The following is a 20,011-nucleotide window of genomic DNA, read 5'->3' on the forward strand; positions in this document are numbered from 1 at the left end:
TGACATAATGGGAGGGAGGGCACGCTTCTGGTCTGCACTCACTGTCTGTTTGGGTTCATAAAAGAGCAACAAGGGGGCTGCTGACATCTAGGACCATTAAAACTGCAGCATGTGATTAATACCATAAACCATTGTCGGCGTGACACTCATTAACCTTTCATGACTTGGTACTACACTGTGACATCACCAATGGCTATATGCAGTCAATATGATTTACAATATTACTTCTCCTCAGAGGTGAAAGCAGAACATTGATTAATCATTAAGTTAATTTCCTTTTAGATGTTCACCAGTTTTATTTTTAAAAGCCGCAGCATTGATCCTGAGGAGACATAAAACTGTTGCTGATGTATACAGCTGCATTTCCTACATTGTGGATTGTCATTATTTACAGAAGGAGCTGAAATCTGCACAAAATAAAATAGACTAATGGCAGAATTTGGTCAGAGTCAGAGTCACTTTATTTCAGACTGATGATATGTAAATAAAGATATCAGGACAAAATAAGTGAGCAAAATCCAGGCAAATTCTGTGTCTACATTTCCGTGACATTTGTCACAGACAGTGCACTAAAGCAGCTGTGATATTTAGTTTTGTTTTGGGTGGGCGGGGGGCGACTGTGCTGGCTTTTCTCAACGGTTGCTCTTTAAGCTTTACTTCCATATTCAATGCAGATGAGATTTTGTGATCTAATCTCGCTGGTGTACAGAGTCGCATACACACACTAAGCAGTGGGGAGAAAATGATTTTCAGCTACCTTTTGCAGTTGAGCAACACCGTGTCAGAAGCCACCACATGCTCCACTAATCACTTCAGTGAATATTCTGCATATCTTTGTGTGTTTGTTCCAGTCCTCCACGCAGCAGTTCTACCTCATTAGTAGCAGTCTTTCACGCCTGGGGCTGGAGCTGCAGGCCTTACTCCCCGCCATCAAGTCACAGATCAGCTCCACGCTGCTCCACGGCCTCCTGTTGGACACTCCTGATCTGCTGGCTGCGGCCCACGACTTTCTCAAGGTGCTCAATGAAACAGCGGCCAAGTGAGTATCCAGAGGCATTAAAAGTAATGGAGGAAAAGTCCAGGAAATGCTCTACTAAGAATGTTTTGATAATAATGTGATTTTTAAAGATACCTCATATATATAAATCTCCATTGATTGAGCTCTTTGGTGCTTTTTTTTCCCCCTTTTCAAGTCAGTTCTTCAGGCATTTTGGAAGTGTGACAGGAAACAGGGAGAGGGAATGGGGGGAACAGACACTTGGTAAATGATCTTCCCATGTCATGAGTTGAACCTCCTGTAATAGTGCCAGGGCCCATATGGGATGATGCTGTCTAACCGCTCACCCACCACAGCACCCCCATGGTATTCTTTTGACTTCTGTACAAAGGATTTGATTTGATTCAGTTTCCGACTTCATTCAGTTTGATTCACTCTGGTGCACAAGTGTTAGATCTAGAAATAAATCTTACGTGGTGACATCGAGCCCTTATGTTCATATGCTGAAGTGGGAATGTTGATTGTTGTTGTCTGCTGTCGCTCCACGTAATGTATGATCAGCAGTTGGCATGGAGTACGAGAGCAAAGGACCTCCTAGTGACATATGGATGATTTCCTCTCCTCTCGGTTTTTCACTGCTGAAGAAAATCGAGCTGATGGGCAGGCTGATGTCACTGAAAATGTCTCTGTGTGTTTGTGCAGGTCGGGGAATAAAACTGAGCTGTTCTCAGATCTGTCCGGCTTCCCGGTGCTGCAGGAGAGGAGAGACCAGATCCAGACCGCCCTCAATGAGATTCAAGACCACCGCAGAGAAGTCCGAGTGACACTGAAGGCCCCCGCATTCGAATACACGACCGTCTCTGGACAGGAGGTAGTGTCTGTGTGTGTGAGGTTTGAGCGACAATGGCCTGTCATGTCATAGTCTGATTGGGTTGAAAGACTGACTCACGGTGATGATCTGTGTGTGTTTGTGTGTGTAATTTTTGATCAAAAGTGACGCATTAATTTGTCTGACTGCTGAGGCCTTGTTTATGAAAATCTTCCTCCTCCTCTTCCTTCTCTGCTCTCAGTTTCTGATTGAGGTGAAGAACTCGCTGTCATCCACTGTGCCACGCAACTGGGTCAAAGTCAGCAGGTCAGCTCACAGCTGCAACACACACACACACACACACACACACACACACACACACACACACACACACACACAATTACGAACCCTTTGTATTCTGACAACGGAGACAATGAATAAAAACCGCTCTGTGGTTTTAAATATCACCTCTGAGCGCCGTCTGAGATGTAGCTGTGTTGCTCTACATCTTCTAACTACATCGTCTCCAGAACATTTACATTGACACTTTCATCCCACTTACAAAATGAAGAAGAACACTGAAGCGTCAGTACAGTAGGAGACCTTGAAGTTAGTATATTAAGCACTAAATCTGCTCGGTAAGTTGTAATGCAATGAGATCAGGCAAGGAGGTGCTCAGTAAGAGAGGGTTTAGGCATTAGGGTGTTAGAGGTTTTAGGAGAGGAGGTGCCTTTGGAGGAGAGTACCAGCGAGTACTTTGCTTAAATTTGGTGATGGAGCTAATATAAGATGGTTTGACACTGCACTACTCAAAACTTTTCACATTAGCTGTGTAATGTTATGTAAAAGAGGATTAATATCACCTGCCTCTGAAGTTTGCTGCTGCTGCTGCTGCTGCATTTGAAAATGGGATGATGGTGACAGCCAGGGTGCAGTAACTGAGATTCGTCAGATATTTAAAACATGGACACAGTCCAATCAGACGCTCTCCTCCTTCTTCCTCTGCAGCACCAAGGCAGTCAGCAGGTATCACTCTCCTTTCCTGGTGGAGCACTACAAGAAGCTGCTGCAGCTCAGGGAACAACTGCTGCTGGACTGCCAGAGGGAGTGGATCGGCTTTCTGGAGTATGACACTCTCTTGCATCCACAAACACACACACACACACACACACACACACACACACACACACACACACAGATTATAAACCCAAATGAAGAACTGTTCAAAACATGCCAGTCTGTGGTGCAGGTACGTAGATGCCTCCGCAGCTCTCAGCCTGCCAGAATTAGTCCGTTTTAGTCAAGTGCACTGTCAGTGGCGCTTTGTCAGAACACAGTATGCACTCACCTTAATTTACACTTGAAAATCTTTTTCCTCTCTCTCCCTCTCTCTCCCTGTAGCCAGTTTGGGGAGCACTACCACACCATTAAAAGGGCTATTAGTCACCTAGCAACCATGGACTGTCTCTTTTCGTTGGCTGAGGTGGCTAAACAGGGGAACTATTGCAGGTGATGTCCTCTCGTGATGACCGTAAATATAAGTGTGTGAGTGTGTGTAAGTTTGTGTTGTGCATATATTGTGTGTGTGTGCATTTACTGTATGTGTGGGATATTGTGTGGTTGTGTGTGTGTGTGTGTGGGTGTCCTGTGTCATGTCCTATAGTCTCAGACAGGCTGTGTGTGGGAGTGTGCACTGGGCTCAGCAGCGTGCTCGGCCAGAACGCCAACATCTCTCCCCCACACACACACTCACGCACACACAAACTGACATACACTTTTACACGTATTGTCTATTTCTACACGTTTTAGTACTTAGGGCTTACTTCTGTGTATTTGTACTATAGGTCCACACTTGTTGTATTGAGTAGAGATTTATGCCTTCAGTTTAGTGTGGGAAATATAGAGCATTACTGACACATAGACAGCTCACAGCTGTGTACTGTGGATAGAGTGGATAGTGTAGTAGATAAAAACAAAGTAGAATAAAATAAGTTACAGAGCACTCTACTGCAATGATGAATTTAATTTAATTTAATTTTAAATATGTTAATATAATTACAAATTTACCAATTTTTAGCATCCAAAATGTAGTGTTATATTCACTGCTTCTGACATCTCTGATAGCTGGATATTGTTCATATAATGTCTATTTGGAAATGTCTGTTTATCTGATGTTCTGATGTTTTTGTTATATATGTATATGTGTGTTTATCACATTTTAATTCATTTAAAAAAATGTTATCCTCTAGAATCAGTATCGTCCATTTAAGTTCAGTATTGGTCAGTCTCTAATATTCGTACCTTTAAATAAATGGGAAAGTGAAAACACTGTGTCAGTTTTAATAGTTTTGGCATTTTCACACATGTACTGAATGTGTGGTGTGTGTGAATGTGTTTTTATTGTACATGGCAAACTGACTGAGTGTCTTCTCTGTGTTCAGACCAGAGATGTGTGCAAATCAACGTCAGATCCTGATTAGGGACGGGAGACACCCTGCCATAGACTTACTGATGGGAGAGCACAATCAGTTTGTGCCCAACCACACTGAACTGCAGGTACACACACACACAGTCGGAGAGCTATGATACAAAGTTGAGCCAAAACGCACACAGACGGTTGCCTGCTCACTAACTCATTGAGACAGTTCTGAAACAAAATTGCAACAGTACTAAATGCATAAATACACATGATATCCACACACACACATAGACACACACTTCCTTGCTTGGTGGGTGTAGGTTAATCTTGCAACAGAAGCACAAGCCAGTAGGAAGAGAAGCCAAGCTTTCAGTCCACCCACCTCCTCAGCTGTGCAGAACAGCATGCAGATATCTTATTCTGTCTCTCTTCTCGTTTGCCTTCTGTCTATGTCACTGTTACCATTCTCTCTCCTCTCCTCTCCTCTCCTCTCCTCTCCTCTCCTCTCCTCTCCTCTCCTCTCCTCTCCTCTCCTCTCCTCTCCTCTCCTCCAGGGGGATGGCAGGAGAACTATGATAATCACTGGTCCTAACATGGGGGGTAAGAGCTCCTACATCCGCCAGGTGTCCCTGATCTGTGTTATGGCTCAGATGGGCTCCTACGTCCCGGCCTCTGAAGCCCGTCTGGGGATACTGGATGGTATTTTTACAAGGTATGAACACAAACACATGTGAAATTTACCTCTGCATTTGTTTTTGATGTCTCAGGGCTCCAGACTGACCCTAAATGGAGGCATTTTGTACCTAAAATTTGAGACAGTGCAACAAAAATTTCCATCTACTTGTGCAACCAGTATTACAGGTTTTTCTTTTTCCTTCTTTTTTCCTCTTGGCGAAATGTGCAAGGGGCAACTCCAAGGATCTGGAATCTGTCATTACAAGTGTCAGACCAATGTGTGTGAGGACCATGAATGAAAAGGAAATGTGAATATTTGCTGTGCAAGTCGATTTCTGGTGTGCGCCCCTACATTTTCTGCTTGTGCTCCTAAAATTTTAAGTTAAGCGCCACTGTGCTCCCAGTAAAAAAGGTTAGTCTGGAGCACATGGATGATTTTTGACCCCTGACCACCAAAGTTTAATCAGTTTGTCCTTGAGTCTTTGAGAAATTCCCTCAAGTGTTTACAAGGCCAGAACCATGTGTTGTGGCGTCACAGTGACCTTAACCTGGAGACCTTTGACCTCTAAAATCTCATTAAGTAATCCTTGACTTCAAGTGGACATTTCCAGTCATTACTGAAAAACTGTGTCAACGAGAATGGAAACAGACATGGACAATCTGAAAACTCTGGCTCTGGCTGTTACCGGCCTGGAGGCATAAAATTTAACTCTACAGCAACATCTCCGTCCAAAAACAGTTCACATTATGATCCACACAACACACAGGGCTGCTCATCTCTGACAAAATGCTCCATATGACAACTGCCAAGAGCTGCTGGAGTTAACTAAGAAATATGTTAATTTGTAATTTGGGCGAACCGACATTTATCTGAGAATCTGCTCATGAATTGGCTTCAACATGCAGTGTGGCTTTTACAGGAACAGGAGATGGATAACGGCGATACAGGAAAAAAAAAAAAAAAAAAAAGAACACAGCTCACATTTAACGGTCTCTTGGGCACAGAAGCATGTCCATGTTTTTCCTGGCAGGCATATTAAAGATGAGAAATCACACACACCACAATTACATGTACACATATCCCTGGTCTATTATGTAAAAGTGATATAACCACAGTGCCATGGAAAGCAACAGTCTATTTTTTTATATGGATGAAGACAGAAACACTCAAGAAGTGATACCTATGAGCGTTTTCTAGTCTTGTCTCCCGTGACCATGACAACACTGATGGAGCACGTTGCACTTTCACCTCTGCAGATTCTGTCTTATTAATACCAATAAACATCAGGAAACCAGGGGGGAAGTGAGATTCAGTTTTTTGTCCTCAGGTCATGCCTGAAGTTGATGCACCAAACACCTTAGTTTCCCTTACGTCTCCTTCATCATCTGTGTCATGGTTGGGTTGGTTTACCATCGCCTCTTATCCCACTGCATTTCTTTCCCACACAGGAGGAGACGTGGGGAGTTGAGTAAGTACGAGTTGTTTGACAGACCGGCTCCATTGTTCTGTCACGGTTTAGTGCGATGCGGCTCTTTCTGTATCGTAGGAACTCTTAAGACAATAAGGTTTTGTGGGAGGAGATCTTTCTTTGCCGCTGATGATTGTTCTCGTAATGATGAGAGCAGCAGTAAGCTCTGCATGTAGTTTCCAGCCCTGACTACATATTAGTGTGGAACACAGGCCAACATACGGTTTGGTCTCTGCTATTATGCCGGTGCTGCACTTTGTGATTAGACCTAATGGCTTGCAGATGTGTGTAATTGTATTTTTTTGCGGGTTTAAGCATGTTCTTATGTATTAACCCAGTGGGAGACAGCCACTTTTCAGTACATCAAACCTGTGTGCGTGCGAGTGTGCGTGTGTGCAACTGTGCACGCGCGCGTTTCCTAAGATACAGTGTTGGGGGGGGGGTTCTGTATTTCATGTTATCTTAGTGTGTGGAGGGTTGACATTGTACAGTAGTACAGATGATATATATTTTCTGTAAACTGGAAACAAACAAAAAAGAAAATTTAAAGTAACCTTTAGGCTAATCAGCTCAGTTGGATAAGCTCGCAACATAAATGTGTTAATAAAAAATCTTGGAACAATTCACTATGAATAAAAAGGCTGTATATATGAATCAAAACCACTAAAATCGGCAGAACAGTATAGTATCTTTTAAAAAATTTTTTTTTTTTACAAAATTTAGTGGACACAAGCAGATATTTAGAAGCGCAGAAATCGTTTTTGTTCTTTCAAAACAAAAATGATTTCTATTTCCTGGTAAACTAAGGTAACTGATGTGTTCTTCCAGCGTCAGACAGCACGCGGGCACAAAATCCAAGTGGAAATCAGTCTAACCTGACCTGGATTCTGGGGTGTTTTATGACTTTATATTATATCAGCCAGTTGGCAGTAAATGAGGGAAAAGAGCTGTGTGAGTGATTTGTAGCTAATCACTACAGCTGGACTTGAACTGAGGACGTTGCGGTTTCTGGTAAAAAAAAAAAAAAGCCTTCAAACTAACACTGTGTCACCTCTGTGCTTCAGTTGCTCTGTTTTTATAAACACTTGGATGTTTCAAGAAAACGGTTAAAAGAGCCCATTCAAGCTTAGAATTACAATGAAGGAGTAATGATGTCACCTCGATGTCAGAAACAATGAGTGTACTTACTTTACTGTGAGTCTATATAAGTCGGTACAGAACCGAGCATGTGTGTGTCTCTGATTTGAGTTTTAGGTTAACTATGTCTTCCTGCATTTCAGAGCTAATTAATGTCCACAGAGACAACACACACAGCCTCCCTGTAATCTCTGTCCTCTCTTCACCTACATCGTTACCTCTGTCGTCCTCCCCGTTTCTAATTGGACTGCTCAGCCTCCGTTTTATCACAGGGAGCAAAGATCCTGAGGAGAATGGGTCTTGATAATAAACGCTCGATCAATTCCCACTGCTGTGTCAAGCATAATAGACGCAGCGGTGGGAATTGCTTCATCTTGTGTGTTTGTGTATATGAGAGATGTGATGTGTTTATGAGTGAGAGCTTGTGAGTTTTTTTACCAGAGTGGAATAAGCAGACTTTGTGGGTTGGGGGGTAATTAGATGGTGCGTAGGTGTTTTAATGGGATATCCTGTCTGAACTGATCCAGATGATTGATGATCAACGAGGATACAATGAATAATCTGGAGATTGGTTTAAAGCTGCGTGCTGCCTCACATAGTCTTGGTTTTATCCTCCTGCCCACTTCACTGTGCCGCAGGATTTTTACACATATGCCTTACAGTGGTTTCTCCACGACTGTGTGTGTGTGTGTGTTCTTTTACAGGCTTAACCAGAGTAAGCCAACAGCCCGGTGTGAGCGACGAATATGTGAATGTGCACGTATGCAGCTGCTGTATGTGCTTGTTTTCTTGTTAGTATTGAGCCCTGAGGGTTATAGAGCACTTCTTTCATCACTTCATGGTTGTTATGGAAACAGCAAAAGGAAGCAGAATGTAAAAGTGTGTTTTGAGAGGGACCTTAAATCGACCATGGACTCCTAGCAGTGATTATACAGTGTTTTACTTCCACAAAGTCTTCACAGGCTTCACGGGAGGGGGTGGGGGTGGGCTGGCTACCAACAGGTCTCTGTGTAACATCATCCCCTAAGTGGGTGTCGTAACATGTGGAGAAATGCAGGACCCTAAATCCACTCATTCGTTCCTCCGGGGGGTTTTTGTGTGTGGAGTCAGAGAGCCTGCGTCGTACAGGCCTGTTTGGGTCTTTGGTGTTCTATTATAGCAGGGATTCCCAAACAGTGGTGCGGCTGCTAGGGGGTGCGTGGCATGAAAAGGGTAATGGTGACACTATGGTGTTATGTGTTTATTAATAATTAAATAACTCAGACATTATATTAAATGAGGTTCTCACAGTGTTAGTAGAAAAATCCAAGAAAATCATTTGTTGACCTGAATTAGAAACGTTTTTTTTTTTTTTTTAATCGTATGTGTCGGGCACGGGGGTGTGTCAGCTAAGTCGGTAAGTAGAAGAGGGTGCATGGCCTAAAAAGTTTGGGAACCACTGTTCTATAGGACCTTGAGGTTTAACCCAAACTCTGCAGAAATCTATAGTTCAAATTCAAAATGATCGGAAAACTCCAAAGGCCACATGTCCTTTGCTTTTGTACACAGCATGCTGTGATAAAGATAAGGAATAAAGCCAAGCAACACACATTTTTAAGTCTTGACGTGGATAACAATAAACTAGCTGCATCCCAAAATTACAGTATAAAGCTGCAGGATATAAAACCATTCATCCTTTTCAGGGTGCAGGGTCGCTGCCTGGAGCCAATCCCAGCTGACGTTGCCAGTCTTATCACAGGGCGGACATGCAAAGACGAGCAACATCACATTCACATCTGTGGGCAGTCTAGAGTCCCCAATCAATGTACTGTTCATGTCTGCACTGTGCAGACACAGAGAGACCCGGGAATCGAACACAGAACCTTTTTTCCTGAAAACCTATAGTGCTAAGTGCTGAGTCTGTCCCACAAGAGGATATTGCACATTTGCTTAGTTGTCCTATGCACAAGTATTGTAGTGAGGAATGTATACAGCAGCTGGAATGTAAACATCTGTACTCTCTGTAAATGCAGCGTATAGGGTCAGTGTCAGTGTTCGGTAGTGTTCAGCTCTCACATGGCTCTGGGCCGGAAACCTGCTCTTAGTCTGTTTGTTCATGATATAATTAACCTCAAGTGTCTACCAGAGGGCTGCAGGTCAAACACATATGTTTTGGGGGGAGAGAGGGTCTTTCAGCGTGTCGGCTGCTCCGCTGAGAGCTGAATAAGTCGTCTAAAGGGAGCAGTGAGCAGCTAGTGATTTTCAGGGTGGTACTGATGGCCCTCTGAAGGGCTCTCCTGTCTGCTGATGAGCAGCTGGGGAACCATGCAGAGATGCAATATGTTTGCACACTCTTGATGGAGTAGTGGTAGCTGGAGGCCAGCAGCTTCTCCTGCAGGTTTTTTTTTACCCAGAATCCTAAAAACAAGGACCTGGCCTTTCCACATGGGGAAAAATGACTCTCTGAGTCCTGCACCATCAGACCTTCGGACATCATCCCTGTCGGCTGTCTTGTCTCCTCCTGAGATAATTGTAAACTCGATGATGGCTGTTGCTGGGATGAGTGGTGGCGCAGTCATGAGTGCAGAGGGTGGAGAGAAGGGGGCTGCAGCCCTGCTGGGCGCTGTAATAGTGGATGAGAAGTGGGGGCATCATCTAACAGTCTGGAGGCGGTGAGAAAGTTGTAAGTTAGTAATGGAACATAAACGGCAAATATGTGAACTGTCGCTATGGATAAAAACTGTGAAAAATAAAATAAAAACAAAAAAGAAAACTGTTAAAAGATAATTAAGAGCTCAAGCAGCTGAGACACTGGGGCTTGGCTCTTTTCTTTTTTACCCCATTGTTAACACTGTGTGTATTTATTTTCCTGTGTAATATGTGGCTTGGGGTTCAGAAAAACTGTTCCAGTGAAGTCTAACAGCAGGAGTTTGAAAGACATCAGTGCCGGGTGTCAGTCTCTGATATGAAACAGCAGAGCACATCTCCTCAGTGTGTCACTTTGAAAATAGATTTCTCACTTTGAAGTTTCTGTGTGAGAGTATTGTGGTTGTCTAGTCGGTTTCTGGTGTTTAGTATTGTGGTTGTTCTTTGGCTTTCAATTTTCTGCTCTAAAAAGCTAAAGACTGTTGAAGCTAAGTTTATAAGCGAAAGCTGTCAAAGTAAGAACAAAATATTGATAGAATAAGAAATGAAATAAGTCACCCAGCAAAGAGGAAACCTCGAGTGATTGATAAACACTTGAAATGTGGCTAAACAAGCTTTTCTGTGTGAGGTGGTGGTGATGATAAATGGAGGCTATTTTCAGAACCAGTTTGTTTGGCGGGAAGAAGGGACTAAATGAGAGCAGCAGGACACCCAGCTGGTGGAGGGTTGTTGTGTTTCCGCTGTGCTCCCCTCCTCAGCGGACAGACAACACGTGTCTTGCTTTTCATCTGATTCTGTCCGTCCTCTCTGCCATGCAGTATAGATCCGATTGGCGCAAATGTCCCCTGAGTTTCAGACACACACACACACACACAATCACTACATAAATTGCCTAATGAAATGCAGCAGCATGTCTGCCACACCCCTCTTCTATATGGCGTGTGGTGTAACCATGGTAGCGCAAGGTGCCGCAGGATCCTGCTGGTTGTTCATTGATAGGTATGGTGTTGAAGGTCAATCAGGACAGGAATAGACAGATTTTTCGGAGTGCGAAACGCCGACTGGAGGAGGTCTGTGATCCAGCTTGTGGAGTCTGAAGTTTTCATCACATGCGTCACTGCTCTGTCTGTCAGTCTGTGTCACGGAGCGTCACAGGAGCTCTCGCACTGGCTTTGAAGAGCTCAACAGGTTGCCATAGTGTCTCTGCGGTGCAATCAGCTCGTATCTGTTGACATGGACTCCACAGATGGAAACATCAGTTGTATTTAAGGTTGTTGTATTTTCCGCTGTTTCAGTTTCAGATACCCTTAACATCTCTTATTTTGCTTGCATGAGCTTTCCAAGTCTCAACAAACCCCATTAACTTGACAAATGTGTTGCATATCCCTCACTTCTGCCTGATGAGGAACACCTGTTCATGAGGTAAACATTCACCCAAATGGCCTCAAAATGTATATACAGTATATATAAGCCTTATATAACCTATATAAGAACATTACCCTGTGTTTGTAACAAAGTCTCAGTTACAAAAATGTTGCCAAAGCCACACAAACGCACTTTATTTCATGCAGTCAGATTGTGGCCAACAAATTTAGCAGTGGTATGAGAGGACTGGAAACAGCAATATTAGTAGTACAGCTGTCTGCAGTGCGTCATCACAACAGCTTTGTACTGTGACAGATACTGCACAAACAGGAATGATTTAACATCGGGTTAAAAGCTTAACAATGTCTTTGTAAATCAAAGCAGTCCACAGGCCTGATGACTGCATAGCCCACAGTGGGTGACGTTCCTCTGTCTGTGATGATGCCATGATGATGGTGACAATATGGTGAACAGAATAATTGATTTGTTTGGTTAAACTGATGATGCCCCATTTAAACTCCAGCTTAATTCAGATTAAAGCATTATGTCCATGAAGGTCTGAAATGCCCATGAATTTCGCTGCAAGTATGAGAAAAGCAGTAAATGTCTCAAATCCTCTGCTCCTCTTCTTTCTGCCTCCTAAGATTGAAGCTGTTCTGTTGTAATTCTTGCTTCTTGGCCAAGGCCCCTTCAGATGTCCTCCATGACCAGCAGCATGTGGACATGAGATTTTTTTTGCCGATTTGCTTAGGGTTGTTTTTGTCTTTACTTGGTGCATCAGCAAAACCTCTGTGAGAAGAAGAAGAAAAGCTTTTACTTTTTTTTTTTTTTTTTTATAAAAATGGCTGACCTTTCATTTTTCTGTCTGTGAGTTGGTTTGGGGCTTTCTGGAAGAACAGCAGCAGTTTGTTGGTTTTCTCCCTGTAACAAATCATTCTCCATCAAAATGAAGCTGGTCTTCCAATATAACCACACATACGTCCCACCATATTACCTTCAACCTCTCACATCTTTTTTTTTTTCTTTATGATTATCAGGATGGGGGCTTCCGATAACATCTACAAAGGACGCAGCACATTCATGGAAGAGCTGACCGAAGCCTCCGAGATCATCGCCCTCGCAACTGAGCGGTCATTGGTCATCCTTGATGAACTGGGACGGGGGACTAGCACCCATGATGGGATCGCCATCGCTTATGCCACCCTGGAGCACTTCATCAGAGATGTAAGTGTGTGTTTATTTGTGTGTGTGTGTGTGTGTGTGTGTTTGAGCTCTGTAGTGATGATTTGGGAATAAGATGGTTCTGAATATTTAAAGAGGGAAAGAGAAAGAGATGAGAAATGAGAGGAGAGGCACTGATGAGACATTTGGGGCATGCAACTGTTTGCGTAGCTGCTGAATTACCAAATAACTTAAAAACCATGCTTTCCAGAAACACAGCCGCGCACACACATGCACGCCTATTCTACTTGTTGCCATCTCCACGAGCATTGCAGGATCTTGAAGCCCAGCCCAATTAGCCAATCAAATTAATGGCTCTCGGTCTCAAATGAAGAGGTGCATGTGCACACTTGAATATTTGTGTGCATGCATCTGTTTGATTGTGTGTGTGCTCTGCCGCCTGCTGAGATTGTTTCCTTTGCAGGGAAATACGAGCCACCAGAGAGGCCTCAGCAGCAGAGCAGCTCAGGAAAACTGAGCAGAATTGCAGAGAAGTCTGATCTATAGTGTTAATATCCTATTAGAGAGCAGGAACAAAAGAAGAAAGAGAGCGAAAGTGACCCCAAGATACCTAATTGTTGAAGGGATGTATGTTATGCTGCAGCAGGCCTCATTTACCTTCAAGAAACGCCCACATAATCAAGGTTGATGACAGGCTGTCCAGGGTCTAGCGTTTGCTCTTGCAATGGATCTTATGCCTCCGAATGGGTCAGCGCCATTTCTTAATAACATGTTTCCTGTTCCGTCTTGTCAGCTGTTGTAATAATGATGTGCTTTGAAAGCAGGAAGGTGCCATTTTAGCTAAAGGGAGGAGAAGAACAGCTCAGAGACTCATGGTTCTCTGAAGAGTAGAGATGGGGCAGGAGATATATAGTACTGGGTATTTCAGCAGTTCTTGGAAATCAGTATTCCTGTTAGAGAGACTGTGTGTATGTGTATGTGTATGTGTATGTGTATGTGTATGTGTATGTGTATGTGTATGTGTATGTGTATGTGTATGTGTATGTGTGTGTATGTGTGTGTGTTATCTGCAGGGATTATGTGAATGGCTGAACAGGAGTCCTTTGGGCATTGCACAATGTTGCGTATCTCGGTTTTGACAGAACAGATGAGTGGTACCCTGAGAGAGGAGGGAGGATGTTTGTGTCATTGGATGGAGTTATCAATAACAACATTGGCAAATGAACTGTTGTTTCCTTGTGAAGAACCTGTTCAGTCTCGTGAATGTTTGTGAGTCATCGTGTCATGAGATCTTTACCATTTGGATATGGAGATGTGATGCTCTTCTGCTCTTGGATACATCAGATGTGTCAAATAGTGTGAATGTACATTAATTAGAGGCAAATAATTTGTGTATTTGCACGTGACATTTACACACTGTGTTTGACTGTGTGGGCAATCTTCTGTGGAGGCAGGTGTTACAGCTCTTTGCACTTTACCATCGGAGAGATGATTGTAACTGTAAATAGAGAATGAAATACACTTGAAATTAAAGGTAGGGTTGTAGATTCTGGAAAAAGGATTCTAGCAGGCCATAAGTCAAAAGTCCCAGCCCCTTTCATCAGACCTCTCTCTGAATCCATGCTATAAAGGGCAGTGAACTACACACTAAATGAATCCTTATGTCTTTAAGTCTAAATGTCAAAAAGCAAAAAGACAACTTAAGGAGGGGAAAAGGGCAACATTTTTTAAAAACTGAATAAACCAAGATGAATAATTTATACTAAGACAATAGATGATATGTCTAATCTAAACTTATGTAAACTATCTAATTTACTAAATACAATAAGCAGCCAACTGCACCAAAAGGAACGCCATCCATCAGCCCAGGTCCAGCAACCTGCTAAACATACTCGATAGCTTATACATGCTCCTCACACTTGAGGAAATAGAAAGCGCCCCCCAAGGTGCTGATGCTGCTTCAGTCCTCAGTGACAGATTCCATTCATAGGCTCCTGGAGTTTTACCATCAAACTGTACTTATTTCTTTTCTACCTTCTGGGTAATCAAAGCTGTGTCCATGAGAACTGGCATTTTGCTATTTGTTTATTTTCTGTTTTCCAAGAGTTTATTCAAAAAAGCCCCAAATTGCCCCTAGTTACCTCCTTTTCAAATATAGATGAATAAACATTTATCTTTGAAAACCTCCTTCCAGTTTTAATGTTTTGCCAGTTCCACATTAATCTTTGGACAGAATCTCGGGGTTATGTAATTCTGCTGGAAAACGTAGAATGAAAATGTGTGTAAGTAGCAGCTAATGCAGCAGGGAGCTGCGGTTGGCAGGAGGAGGCAGCTCTCGAACTACCTGTTGTATAACAGCATTGATTTGTTAGAAAACGCTTGCTATTAAAGGAAAGACAAATAAAAGAGCACAAAAAGAGTTGTGCTCTGCAGAAAGAGGCCTCCTTGGTACAGACAGACCTGCAGAGTCCTTCATGCTCACTCCTCTTCCTCCTCCTCTTCCTCCTCCTCCTCGCCAGACTCAACTTACACGTCAAAAGTCAAGACTACACTTCCTTTGACTCGGTTGTTATAGTAACACACCTTTCCCTGTCCCCAACACTCACCGAAGAGGTAGTTAAGAATGTAGATGAGTTTCATAACACCACTCAATAAAAGAGACAACCTTGGCGCAGAAAGAAAAAAAGAAAAAGAAAATGGGAAAGCAGAGGAGAGAGAGAGAATCACTAAAGCTGTGTTATACTGTGTTTTCTGGTGAAATCATGACCAGCATGAGAGCGGTTCACTACATGTTTATCTAATTTAATTCCTGTTCTGCTGCAATATATGAAGCAACCCATACTGTCCTCTTTTTTTAAGCCATTAGCCACTCTCAGACTCACTTGGACTCTCACTTTTCAGCAGGTCCTGCCATTAGCTTCACACATCGCTCTTCACTCGCACCGTGACTCAGAGTTGCACGTTACAGCACATGCATCGTACAGTAATACTGCAGTTTAGTATCTGGAGAGCATCGGGCTGCGCTTCACACCGGGACTCTTCAAACTCACCAAAGCTCACTTTTGACTGTGTACTAATGGGTGAATTTCCAGAAGAATGTATTGTTCCACGTGGGCGTAAATGGTCTGATGTGCTCACGCTGATGCACAAAGCTCCTACGAAGACCCACATGTGCTCCACTGCACTGCGCTGCGTTGCTCTGTACTCTCTCCACTGTATACTCATACACATGGATAAGATGTTTGTCTGTTTCTCTCCCAGCTCACTTTGATTGCACCTCTTTGCCGAGCAATCTAGCGGCTTCAAAGTTTGACTGGGAGGATTTTGTTGGAAAATTCATTGCACTTCTTCGCACAATGTTTAGAAGCAGTGGTTACCAGCATGTGGGTCAGGACCCCAGAAGGAGTTCCCGCAAAGTGACGCAAGGAGATGGAGAATTTTTTTTTTTTTCTCAAATGATGTTTATTTTCTTCTGATGTAACTACAATTTCTCACCCACACCACCAGATTGAACATTCAACACAAATTCTTTTAGTGAATTCAAGGAAGATGTCATCACTTGTCAATGTGATTACATTTGTCCATTCTCATATTAATTATAAGTTTAAGGTAACTTAAACTATTGGTAATTGATTAAATTTGATTGATAATATGTCGTATAAAACACTATCAAATGGTGACATTTGTCCATCACAGTTTCTCAGTCTAATGTTTCATTTTTATCACACCATGTATTATGTAGGAGCTCAAAATAGCAAACGTTCATTGTATTTCCTTGTATTTTCAGTGATGTGTTATCAGTAAATCACACCACATTGTTGTCCAAATACTTGCTCACACTTTGTTTAGTGTGCAAGTTAGTTTGGTGTACAGTATTTAAAAAAAGTTCTGAAACAGAAACATTGATGCATCCTGTTGCCAGTAATTGAGATTATATAAACTGGCCATATGCCCAGTCAGGCCACAACCATATCCAAGCCTGCTAGCTTCACTCAGAGATGAGGAGCAGGCAACAGAGGTCTGGTGTACTTGCTTTTATATAGTTTACTACAAAGGTTTTGTAAAACCGGAAATTCATTTTTATTTTTTCTAACTTTTTTTTTTTTTTTTAGATATGTGCGTAAACGGTGACCTGTAAACACACTTTGACGCAATTAAAACTGTCGGAGCTGCCACTAAATTCATTTTTGCAACCACAGAGGTAAAGATGCACTAAAGCAACAAGCCATGTCAGCATCTTTAGCAGTCAGTTCTTACTACTGGACCACAGATGTTACAAAAAAGCTACAGATATACTAAGTATTTCCACTTTAACAAAAAGCCAAAACGTGACCTTCAGGGAAGGATTGCCTGCCTGGCACCTTTCATTGACCCTGGTTCAAATTAAACCAATGAGAAAATGACTCTGACTCAAAGCCGAGGTCAGAGGTCAGTGAACCAAATCTCAAAGCACTTTGGTGAGAGCCTCGTTATTTGTGAGGTGTTGACTCGAGTCTAATTGGACAGAGAGTAGTACCAAGACAGAGAGTCGGTAATAGTGTCGTTGACACCTTTAGCCTTATCCTCAGAATCAGATTAGCGAGTGGAAACACACTTGCAAGCGCACACACGCTCAAGTCTTGACAGCATGTTATTATGAAACAGCTGAGGAGAGAGGAGATGCAATACAGGTGTAAAAAAAAAAAAAAAGACATTTATAATAGGAGGAGAAATGGACAAGGTGATACAACACAGTGTTTTCTGTAGCACCTGACAGATCAGCAGTCTGTGAGATGCTGTATTATTGGAGCCATAAAGTGTTCTCTGCATCTCTCATCCCTCACCCGAGAGTCATCTGAGCGAACCATGTGTAAGTCAGAGCTGCTTTTCAACAGACATCCTCCAGATCTTTGGCAGTGTTTCTTCCCAGGCTGTAGCTAGCTTTTATTTTCTATGTTAACCAACTTAAAGCTTCACTAATTAGTTTTTTCAATCAACACAGCGCAAATGATGATGTTTGAAACCTGCAGAGAATTAACAAAATGGCAGTTCCCCACCATGCTTATCGGGTGCTTTGATGGCTTTCCAACTTACTGTTTTGATTTTCTGGCCACGACCTTTGTTGTGGTTCAGCTGACCCCAAGTGGCCATTAAGTGAATTTCTGAATTTCAATTATTTTTTCATTACTGAAAAATCAAAAATGATGAAAAAAAAAAAAAAAAATGCTGAAAAGCAGTTTCCAGAATTCATTTAAACCAACTGTAAATATTCAATCAAATTCAGTTTTATTTGTGTAGAGCTAAATCATAAAATACTAGGGGTGGGAGAAAAAATCGATTCACATAGATATCGCGATATCTTTTTTGACGATTTTTAAATCGATTTTATTTTTCAAAAATCGATTTTTTTTTTTTGAAAAAAAAAAAAAAAATTGAATTTTTTTTGAATTTTTTTTAAATATTGTGCAATGTGTATTTGTTAGCCTCTTTTACATACAGAGAGTACAGGCTTTGAAAAGGGTTTAAGTTCACTTTATAATGGAGTATGTTAATTTATAGGCTCCTACAGTATTTGTGTGCAGATAAATGTTAAAAATGCGACTAAAAATCAAGAGAATCGGCAATATCGTAGAATCGCAATTTAAATCGAATCGCCATCCAAAAAATCGTAGAAGAATCGAATCGGGAGAAAAGCATATCGTCCCAGCCCTATAAAATACATTATCTCAAGGCACTTTACAGTACAGGCTAAGGTCAAGACCTGATTTTATCATAGAGAGAAACCCAAGAGCTCCCACAGAGCAGAGCAGCACTTGGCAACAAGAGGAAGGAAAAACTCACTTTTAACAGGAAGAAATCTCCAGCAGAACCGGGCTCAGGAAGGGTAGCCTACTGACTGAACTGATTGTGTTTCAAATACAAAATAGGGGGGGTATGGAAATTGAGAGAGACCATGAACAGCAGCTGATTGTTCATTGTAATGATAAACTGTAATAACAAACAGATTGATATGTAGGAAATAATTTTAATTAGAATAGTTGTTGTGGCAGATCTGGATCCTGCTGCTCTGAAACAAAGATACCGGATGTAGCAGCTAACTGTTTGACTGAGAAGATTATTTGATTATCAAAATTGGCTTTAATCAGTCGATTAATTTACTAATTTCATCAGATCGTCCAGCTCTGCAGAACAAGCCTGTCAGTGTTACCCTAGGGTGGTCTGGTAATGAGCTGCCATTAGCACCTAATCAGACCATTATCCCGGCTGCAGCCTCCCTCTGCCACACTCCATTTGTTCTTCACTTCCAGTGTAGGTGGACAGGAATGATTGAAGTTGCTTGTCTGTGTGTGTGCATGTGTGTGTGTATTGTTGTACATGCATTTCAGCGGGTACAGGTCTGTGAGTCTCCATTGGAAACATGTGGGAGTGACCCTGCGCTTCACTTTCAGAGGGAGGTATTGCTTTTGACATGTGACCTTTCTTAGACTGAGCTGTTTGCAGGCCCATCCCGAAGCCAGCCGAGTCCTGCAGCTGCATGTGTGTCGCGATGATGTAAGACCGGGGGGCCCTGCTCCACCATGAGAACTCCTGTATGATTTGTTATCATTACAGCTCTGATTGAACGTAATATTCATTAATAACATTTCGGGGTTATTAATGCAGCATTGGAAGGGTGTTTTTCATTGGTTTTATCATGTTTTCAACACAGGTTTCTGCACTCCCTCTTCCATTTACATGATGAGGTTGTTAAAGTAAGCAGGAAGAAGGAAATGCACTATGTTTTAGTGAGAACTCTTAACAGCTGCCCTGAGGAAAATGTTTGTACATGAATTTCACACGGAGGGAGTGAGAGTGAGTGAGTACATGAGTGCACTTACCACACACTTTTTGTGGTTTTCATGTCTTAACCTTAACGCCAGAGTTCAGTTATGTTTCATTCAGCCCAACAGAGATGAAAGCAAAGCAGAATGAGGTGAAGTGCTTTCACTTAACTGAATATGTCTCCAGAGCCTGGAAAGCAAAAGAGTGCAGAAAAACGGGGGCAGAAATCCTTAAGAAACAAGAAAAAAACAAAAAAACAAAAGAAGTCAGTGAGCTGATGGAGGGGAAAAAGTGATATGTGTGTTTATACCAGTGGCAATATTCACAAAGCATGCCTTCAAGTGTTGGCTCATCACACTACAGGGAACAGAGACAGTTAGCAACACTGGGCCGAAGCACTGTAGATAGACACTCTGCTCTTTGTTTTTCAGCTAGTGTTGCCTAATACATTTGCTCTGCTACCTGCCATTTGCTATATGTGTTACTGTTACTTTTTTTGCTTCAACTTCTCTTTAATACAAGGGTTAAAAATC

General features: G+C 42.2%; 1 protein-coding gene across 1 annotated transcript in view; it reads left to right on the forward strand.

Moving 5' to 3' along the window:
- msh3 (mutS homolog 3 (E. coli)) overlaps positions 1-20,011 on the forward strand; it is a 37,268-nt gene that overhangs the window by 13,272 nt on the left and 3,985 nt on the right. The window contains exons 14-21 of the mRNA XM_083978369.1: positions 852-1,039; positions 1,700-1,868; positions 2,068-2,132; positions 2,814-2,930; positions 3,207-3,314; positions 4,247-4,361; positions 4,779-4,936; positions 12,533-12,719. Of these exons, the coding sequence (XP_083834495.1) occupies positions 852-1,039; positions 1,700-1,868; positions 2,068-2,132; positions 2,814-2,930; positions 3,207-3,314; positions 4,247-4,361; positions 4,779-4,936; positions 12,533-12,719 (1,107 nt within the window). The remainder of the gene's footprint in view (positions 1-851; positions 1,040-1,699; positions 1,869-2,067; positions 2,133-2,813; positions 2,931-3,206; positions 3,315-4,246; positions 4,362-4,778; positions 4,937-12,532; positions 12,720-20,011) is intronic.

The sequence above is a fragment of the Trachurus trachurus genome (assembly GCF_905171665.1).
Source record: "Trachurus trachurus genome assembly, chromosome: 9".
NCBI classification, from domain to species: Eukaryota; Metazoa; Chordata; class Actinopteri; order Carangiformes; family Carangidae; genus Trachurus; species Trachurus trachurus.